At 53.0% G+C, this 9,186-nt stretch overlaps 2 protein-coding genes across 29 annotated transcripts in view; one reads left to right on the forward strand and one right to left on the reverse strand.

Moving 5' to 3' along the window:
* Window positions 1-8,083, reverse strand: part of ZNF516 (zinc finger protein 516) — a 135,624-nt gene extending 127,541 nt beyond the window's left edge. For 4 of the 28 annotated variants that reach the window (XM_054671983.2, XM_063795875.1, XM_016933919.4 and 1 more), the window contains exon 1: window positions 3,581-3,794. The gene's annotated coding sequence lies outside the window, so the exon portion shown is untranslated. Of the gene's footprint in view, window positions 1-2,306; window positions 2,531-3,065; window positions 3,165-3,580; window positions 3,795-6,326; window positions 6,469-6,772; window positions 6,937-7,894 lie in introns of those variants that run through there. The other 24 variants (XM_063795883.1, XM_054671984.2, XM_063795872.1 and 21 more) reach the window with 13 other exon arrangements.
* Window positions 7,113-8,426, forward strand: ZNF516-DT (ZNF516 divergent transcript). The gene is given in 3 exon segments (XM_016933926.3): window positions 7,113-7,415; window positions 7,908-8,159; window positions 8,162-8,426. Coding segments are annotated over 3 exon segments (495 nt in total). The 5' UTR covers window positions 7,113-7,337; the 3' UTR covers window positions 8,327-8,426.
* Window positions 8,427-9,186: the final 760 nt, after the last annotated feature.

Genomic DNA, 9,186 nt, shown 5'->3' on the forward strand with positions numbered 1-9,186 from the left:
GCTAGTTAGGCAATAAATGCAAATTCAGGGAAGCAAGGATGTGCAAAGGAAGTCAGAGCGGCACACGTCCAGCTCCCCGAGCAGTGAACAAACCCACGGGTATTCCTTGGACTACGTTCAGCAAGATAGACAACTGAACTTTTCCCACAGCTTCTAAAACTTTTGAGGGGGAGGGGTCGGGACAGCAAAGAGATGCATTTTTGAAAGAACTAATTGAGTGTGTCAGAATAGCTTTATCCAAGCACTAAAATGTATAAACATTAACAGCATGAAAGATGTCTGCTTTTGAAGAAATGTGACTTCCAAGTTCAAACATTTATAATGCAGATACCTAATCAAATAAATTTAACTTTCTTCCATTACAGTTCTATTACTAATAATTAAATCCATGTCTATCACTGAGAAAGTTACACATCTCCAGTTAAATTTGGCCAGCTGAAAACCAAAGAGAAAGCTGATACGTGTTTCCTGCACATTTAATAGCAATGCCTTCTTCAGTTGGAAATCTAGTAATAAGCGAAATACCACTTTTAATTAGGTAATTAACAGAAGTCCTTTTCCCCTAAATCAAAATAGAGTAAAAAACAAAATAATGCATGTCTTCAACACTTAAACAAGCATATTATACAGGAAAGTGCACACGTTTGGACAAGCTCCCTGCTGCAGAATGCAGTGAGCTTATATTTCAGTCTCTATCTCTACAGCATTAAGGTATAATGCAGCTGAAACTCTAAACACAGTCTCCAGTCAGACTTACAACCACTCCCACCAAATTCTTTTTAAAAGATTCCTTCTCTTAAATTATAAATAAGACCAATACGTATTCTGGAAAATGAATAAATAAAAATCCACAACGACCCAATACACTGAGTACTGGTTTTTCAAGAATAATCCATGACTAAACTCTACGTAAATTGCTAGGTCACATTATCATTTTTCCCCATTTGGTAAGACTGAAAACCATCTGTTGGAGTATACCTCATTTCAAAGTATTCTTTACAGAAGTCTCCTTTCCTTTTTCACATACGTTGCTAAACTTAATCACATCAAATGCTTCACTTATAAAATTCAAATATCTCCTTGCAGGGGGAAGTTAGGTAAATGGAATTAAAAGTTTCATTTATGAAAGTGGAGACAAAGTGCTTTTCACATTGTGACCTGTTTTCAAAGACCTCTCTCATTCCCTTCAGTCAATTTTGGTCTCTGGGACAACATCTTAAAAAAAAAAAAAAAAGTTAGAAATGTAGGACTTCAGGGTTCCAGGAAAAATAAAATCTCTAAATTAGTAGACTCTGAAGGTTGTTTACAGATAACAATGGGAAAACATTGGTGAGGTAAACTATTCTCAGGGTGTCAACAATTCATAGCAGACACATTTCTCAAAGTTAAAGTTCTTGATCTAGTGTATTTCAGGATATTAAGCCATCTGGAAAGATTATTCTAATAAACAAAAGCTTTCAGAAATAAAAATAGGCAGAACTCCCATCTCTCTGCATTGTTGAAAGCTGTACCTACTAAACCTGCTATTTTGGTGTTGTGTTTCATTCTAGCGAGGCATCCCCATTCCTCTTGGTTAGTTTTATTACAGATCCACCGGGATTATTATGTTTCTAGAAGGTTAATGCGCTCTGGTATTTCAGCATATTCAAATTAGCAAATGTAAGAAAACAAAGCCCTACTAATGAATTAAGAAAAACATTAGACATGCTTGTGCCTTAACACACCAAAATTCAAATTCAATTACCAAAATATTTGTGAGTCTTACACAGAATTCAGTTCATCCCAGAGCCCATTCAAGATGGCCATGGGGGTCACTCCTGTGAAACTAAAGACGTCCTCCTACAAGTAAACCAACTCTCAAACCCCTGACACCACGGCAGGCTCCTACGCAACTTCACTCTCCAATTTTACTAAGGGGGGGCGAGGGGTTCTCAGACCCATGCACAATAGTGGTATGTGGCATATTTAATTCTGGCTGGTCTGTGTAAATATAAATAACAGTTACCTGACGACATAATCAAAGAATGCAAGTGAAAATGAAGCTGGAACAAATGATAAAATGAGCTCTTTTTATTTTACATGGCAGTAGCCAGTATCCTATCAAATAACATGCATGCCTAGCTCTTTTAAGTAACACATCCCTAAACCAAAATACTTCAATCACATTAATAAGGTGCTTTTTAAAATAACCTGGAAAAGCTCCTTTTGGGAGGCTAGCCACCGTTGCATCTACTCGGGTCATTTTCTTTAATAGTATTTACTCCATAGCCCCATGGTGAACGTACATCACTCAGCTTTTAAATTACCTTCAATCAAGATTCGAAACTGCATGGCAGGCTGACGGGGGCAATGCCTTTCTGCTGTATGTGTAAGTAGGATCCCCACTAAAGTTCCTTTTGTGACTTGCTGGTTAAGTCAGCACGACGAGCGGACCGGAGGGTCCGAGGGCTCCGTCCTTTGTTACGCAGGGGACACCCCTGGAAGCCCAGCCCAACGCCCACGGGCACATCTGGGCTTTTCCAGGCAGTCCAGAGCCATCCCCGGCCTCTTTACCGCCGAGACACTGTGAGGTCACACACGCAGAACACAAAACCCCCACGCAGCAGCCCCTCGCGAGGAGCCCCAAGCCCGGGTGCCCACCGCCAACTCCCACCCCAAATCCGCTCGCGGGCGCAGGACCGGTTCAGGTGTGAACACTTATGTAATCGTCCTCGGGGCCACGCCTTTCCCACCGCCCCACCTCCGCCAGAATAAAGTGAAGTTTAAAATAGAAACCAATTACCTGGCCTCCGCCGCGCCTCGGCCCCCGGAGCCCGGTCCACGCCGCCGCGCGGACCCCCGCCTGCCCCGGCCCGGAGCCCCGCGCAGACCCCAGTTCCGGACCGGACCCGCCCCCCTCCCCGGCCCCGGCCCCGGCCCTCCACACCCCCATCCGCTCGCTCCCCCCAACCCCGCGGCCTGCCCTTCCCCCCGCAGCCCCCTCTCTCCTCCTCCGGGCCTCGCTCCCGCCCCCGCCGGCTTCCCCCGCCCGCCCCTCTCGCCCCCGCCCCCCGGCCCGCACAGACCCCCGCCTTTGTTATGGTGCGAAGTTGGGCTGTGGGTCCGTCTCTTTCACTTCTTGGGTTACAGTGCAGGCGTGTGACGTCCGCTCCACATGACGGGGGCGGGGGGCGGGCGCCGGGGGGCGGGGGCGGCGGGCCAGGCCCTCCCCGTGCTTCTCCGCCCCTTCCCGCCCCGCCCACGGCCCTCCTCCTGGCAGCCCAGCAACAAGCGGCCACCGCCCCCACCCCGGGGCGGGCAGGTGAGTCCCCCACCGGCCCGCCCCCAGCCCAGAGGGCCGCCCTGCGCTCTCGCCCCCGGCCCCTGGCCGCGCGTGCCCCAGGTCCCCCAGTAGCGCCCCAGCGCCGCTGCTGCTCAGACACACCGAAATAGGAATGATTTAATCCAACGACACCTCCCAGGGCTGCCCAGTCCCGGTTCCGCCAGCTCCTGAGATTGGGGAGGGGCAGAATTGGGTGGAACTCGGGCTGGGGGGCGGAAATGGCCCGAGTGGGAGGGAAGGCGCGGAGTCGGACGCTACCTTGTAACCGAGTTAGATTTCTGCAGAAGAGGAGGACGAAGGTCGCCCACGGACCCTCGGGTGACCTCGGTGCGGCCTGGTGGCCGGGCACACCCGCGCATGGACGAGGTCCCTCCCAGGGGTCTCCCTGCAGGGGTCTCCGGGGAGGTAGTGGGCACGTGGGTCCTTAACCTCTCCATTGCATCATCCCCATCCCGGTGGGTACAGAAGCGCAGCAACCCCGCGGTGCTCCCGGAAGACACCGCGTCTCCAACATTTACACGGAGATGCTGCTCGGCTCAGGTCGGGTCCGTACGCTTCCCGAGGTGCGTACTACGCGAGCCACACACATCACTACCGATATTCCTGGGAAAGTCGGTGCCACAGTAAGTCAGCTGCAAGCGTGGGGTGGCCGGTGACGCGCTGTGCCCGTGAATACGCCCATTGTGCGGGTCAGACGCAGCCAGGGCGCAGCGTTCAGGAGGCGGGTGGGCAGCCGAACTTTCACTGGCCACGAGCGCTTCACCTTCTAGAATTTGCCAGGGACTAAGCATCAACTCCCAGTGAGAAAATCACATGTGAAGTTGGAAGACACATGCTGCCCTTCACTTTTCTACGGAGTTCACATCAGTTTCAGCAATCCGCGTTCTCAGTTCGCGTTGCCCAGGCGAGTGGGCTCCATCATCACCTGAACCAAAAACGCACCAGGGCGCGCCTGCCCAGGCACCAAGGCCGGAGAAACCGCACGTTTCGAGTCCCCAGTTGCTGAGAAACAATCACAGCCCTCCTGTTTTCTTCCCCTTCTGCAGGTTCCGACCTGAATCTGAAAGTGCTTCTAAATCCCATGCTTCACAGAACGTTCGGAGGGGGAGGCGCTCCGTGGGGGCTGCCCATGTAGCCGAACTGACTCGAATAAAAGCGTGTCCACGTCTACATCACACATCTGTGTAAATGCAGAAGCCTGCGGATGCGCGGGGCTGGCCAGACTTCACAGTGTGCAGACACATGGGCTCATGCACGCGCACGCGCGCGCTCACACCCACCCCCCCCAAATTACCTCCGGGATGGAGAAAGCCGCTGCGGATTGGCCAGCAGAGCCGTCACTCACGCCCAGGGGGCAGGGAGACTTCGCAAAGCTGTTTCCTTTTTTTTTTTCTCCTCTCTTCCCTACCGTTTCATTTAATGGTAAAACAACAGCAGAGCTCTGAAAGTTAGCCATCTGCGCAGAGTTTGCCTTCTTTAAGGAGGGAGGCGTCAGACGATATCCATTTAAATATATTTTGTACTTCCACAAAGGATGGAAAGGGAAATTCACGAAGGGAGTGCAGGCGGAAAGGGAGCTCCGAGTAAGAAGGAGGGGTCATTCCGCGGGGGCGGGGGGGGGCGGGGGGGGCGGGGGGGGCGGGGGGGGCGGGGGCCGACGCAGGGGAAAGAGTTGCTCTCTACACCGAAAAGGGACTTTGACCTTCCATTGATCTCGAAATTCAAAAATGCTTCTTCACAAGTCAGATTGTAACAAACACTCGTTCCTAATTTATGAACTCGCCGTTTTGATTTTATTATTTAAGCATGCGCCAGCAATCGTGTTTCCTTAAGAAAGAACTGACCTATTTTTGGCTGGAGATAAACGATCATGTTAACAGATGTTAATCTTGTAATCTGTTTTTCCTGTAAGCACTTTACCTAGCCGGGTTTCAGACCTTAAAAATAACATCTTTTCCAAAAGGACCTGACGTCACAATTCACTCCCTGAAAAATCACACTCCCCCTCCAGTTTCTTCCCCTGCAATGATTTCAAAGACATTAAATCTTTTCCACTTTATAAATGCTGATCTGTTCTGCCTCTACTCCCACAGGCTCTTATTTGCATTTCAAATTCCACAGGTTACACCAGTCGCCTTTTCAAAAAATGTAAACCAACAATGCAGCAGCAAATGGCTTTTTGTGCATCTGGATTAAATAAAGCACAGAATGAATATATTTAAAAAGAGGGCTGCGCAAGTTGATCTTTGCACACCCGGAGACCCAGTGACTCTTTATCAGCGGAATGAGTAAGACACACACACAGCCCCCAGAGCTCCCGGTCTGCTGCGGGAAGCTTATTAACGCTGATAATAGATGAGGCTGACTTACAGACCCACATTTTTCGGGTAAAAGGCTGGTTCCCTCTGGTCCCTAATTGCGGGGGTCCACTGGCTTTCCTCACCACACACATAAACTGCTGCTTTTAAATACCCCACTCGGCTGCCATTTAACAAACTTATTCATACAAAGTTTCGTTAAAACTTGAGGCGGTTTAATCTAAATACTGATCGTAACTACTCAGTCTGTTAGTTCTCCCTGGAAATGGCAGCGGAGGCGCCTCCCCCCACCTCCCGCCCAACCACACACACCCCACCGCATTCTTCCTTCATACACCCGGGTTCATCTCGCCACCGAGGCCTACCCCACCCGCACCCGGCGGGGCGCAGCTCCGAGGAGTCCCTGCCCACCCCTCTCCGAGTCGGTGCCAGACCCTCGCCCCCACCCCCACCCCCGCCCGAACTTCCCTTCCAGGACCTCTCACTTCTTTAACGTTAGGGTCACTTAGAAGCTCCCAGCAGACTGGCAAGCAGCCGGGGAGGGGGCCGTAAAAAACAAGGCCACCCCCCACTCCACGCAAACACGTCCCCTAGGCAGCAGCGCGCGGTGCCCACAGGCATCGATCCCATCCGCCAAACCCTTAATAATCGAAGCGGCTCCTCGGGCCCGCAGCCCCATCACCCACCTTCATTAGCCGGAGCGTTTTACTTTAAAGTAAGGCAATTTGCTCTTTGTCTCCTAATGGATGGAGAGCGCATCCGAGCTCCCCTCCTCCCGCGTCGCCTTTGACGAAGTGTACAAAGCCAGAGCCTCTTCCGCGCTCCCACCCCGGCCCCCACCCCGCCCCTCCACTGCGGTAAAAACCACCTCCCGGGCGCTCGCCCCGCCGCCCGAAGTTGCATCTTCCCCTATCCTGGAATTGCCGAGCAGAGCAACTACCCACCAGGAAAGCCAAGTAGCCCTCCCCGCGCCCGGGGGGCCCCTCCCCGGCGCACCCCCCTCCCCAGCGCCTCCCCCCCCACCCCCAGCGGCGCACACCAGAGTACGGGGCACGTCGGGGCTCCGGGCCCCGCGCCCACCGCCCGCCCGCGGCCCCTGCGGCGCAGCCCTCCCCCCGCCCGCGGCCCCTACCTTGGCAGGGAGGCGGCGGGCCTGGGGAGGAGGACGCGCACGCCCCGCGCATCTGAAGGTGAAGCCGAGCGCCCGCGGCGCGGAGCCGAGCGCTGCACTAGACCGACCGCGCCAGCTGCGCCCGGGCGCGGGGGACGCGCGAGGGCGCGCGGGGCCCGCCACGCGCCCGGCCCCCTCCTCGCGCCGCCCGCGCGCGCCCCGGACGCGTCCGCCCCGCGGGGGCCTCGGCGCGAGCCGGGCTCGGGGGGCTGCGCGGCACGGGGAGGGGGCCGGGCGCTCACGGCCCGGCGCAGGCCGGAGGCTTCCCCCAGCCTGGGAATGGTCTGCCCTGTAGGAAACGCACACTCCACTATTGTCTCATCAGCACAAAGTTCTGCCACACTGCGGGGACAGTCTGGAGGCTTGCAGTGACTCAGACACAGCCAATTCCTCCCCTAATAGCACTGAATCACGGTTCCAGCGGCCAGTGGTCGCCCCTCGTCAAGGTCTAAGGCTGCTGCAGCCCCGGCTCCCGGAGGCCGTTTCCGCGCGCACACGCGCATCCATACGTACAGACGTGCTCGGGATGCGGGTCCCGCCGGCGGGTACCTGGGCACTGCGCCCCATCTGGACTGAAATGGGGACACCCCTTCGGGGGTCCCAGGTGCGTGTGCATTACACACGGCGTAGCGTGTGCGTGTCACTCAACTTCCTGGTAAATGCCTCTGGGGGTGTTAAGATGCAGGATCAATACATTAAGTCCTGAATCAAGGGTCACAGAGGTCCCGCTGGAAAGACTTCAAACAGCGGCTCTGCCACATGGCCATTTAAAAATGAAGGGGTTGTTTACCGGTAGCCTTGAAAGTTCAACTCTTATTTTTCTGTTCTTAAAACTTCATTTCTTCACCTCACCTACTCCCCACGAGCAGTAGTTAGTTGTAATAAGTTGAGTCTGGGACTAGAAATCCTAATTTGACTCCAAAACGCTCTCCTGTTACAGGGCAGGGATGGCCGGGGTGGGGGAGGGGAGGGAGGGCGCGCGGGGGCGGGGGAGGGGCGGGTCGGAGCTAGCGAGGGCGAGCGCCCCTTCACCGCCGGTGACGTAGACCCGGGGAGCTGCGGCCCGCGGAGGGGTAACACTACCTTCTCCCACCAGGCTCCTGGCCGTATTGTTCTCCTTCTCCTCGTGATAACTCCGCAGTGGAGGTGGATTCCGTCCAAGACGCCCAACGTGGCTCCGCGTAGCAATCAGCGCTGCAATCCTGGCGGTTACCTCAGCGGCGGCGTCTCTCTCTGCGCCTCACACTCGCAGCCCGCGGCCCTCCCCAACTTAGGGCGTTTACAAAAGAAACTACTCCAGACGCGCTGCAAAGGGAGGCGCTTGTGCCCGAAAGCTGGCGATCAGACGGGGGGGGGGGGGCATTCTGCATGTGTGATGTTTCTGGGGGCGGTGGGGAGTGTGTGTCGGGGTCGGGGGGCGGGGGGGAGTCAGGCAGAAAGACAGGGAGAAACTCTGCTATGAAGGATCCGCGAGTCCTAAAACGTAAGCTCCGTGTGACTAACGACCTGCACTGATTTGGAGAGCGGGCATGTTAAAGGTCACGGACAATTGTTGCTGGCTTCAGCATGAATGCCTAAGTGGGATGTATTCTTCAGCAATCACATTGAAGTCTGATTCACCGAAAAGTATTGACGTGCCCACCATTCGTTTCAGTACACTGTGAAAATGCACAAAGAAAGTATCCCCAAATTCAGTTAATTACAAAGCTGTAAATGTCCTTGTATACACATATTATTACATACATGTAGGTAACAACAAAGATTAAAATTTGAAGACACTTTAATAGCTTTTTGGTAGGATTTTGGAATGAATATCAGTCCTGTAAACCTACGTTCATCTGCATTCTTGGGTCTATTTTAAAGTACAATCTTGCGCTAACAATTTCCATGTGTTGAAAATGGACAAGGTAGATCATTGAATGGTGATCAAGACTTCCAAACCCCTCCACATAAAACTGTTCATGACTTGCTTCCTTTTTCTAGCCGGTTTAGGGCCCTGTCTTAAGTCACCCACATGTGATTTCACTCAGGGCATTGTCTGTCTACAATAATATTGTGCTTTTAAACCATTTCCTTTCTTACACGTTTATCTACAGTGCATGCGAAGTCTGAGAGCGTAATTTGATGGATGGGCAAAGAGTTAAGTCCTGGTGTCTGGTGTGGCAGACCTAGAAAATGGCAGCTGGAGGGCCAGCATCATTTTGTTACTGACAATTGAAACGTGTTCACATTGATTGTACACAAGTCACTGGTGGTTGTTCATTTGTCAATGCACTATTCCTAGCTCACTACACACACAAAAAAAGGTATAAAAATCAAATGTTTAATACAAGTTTCCATATTATTCCTGTAACCATATTTAGCATTGCCAACAT

The sequence above is a fragment of the Pan troglodytes genome, chromosome 17 (assembly GCF_028858775.2).
Source record: "Pan troglodytes isolate AG18354 chromosome 17, NHGRI_mPanTro3-v2.0_pri, whole genome shotgun sequence".
NCBI lineage: Eukaryota > Metazoa > Chordata > Mammalia > Primates > Hominidae > Pan > Pan troglodytes.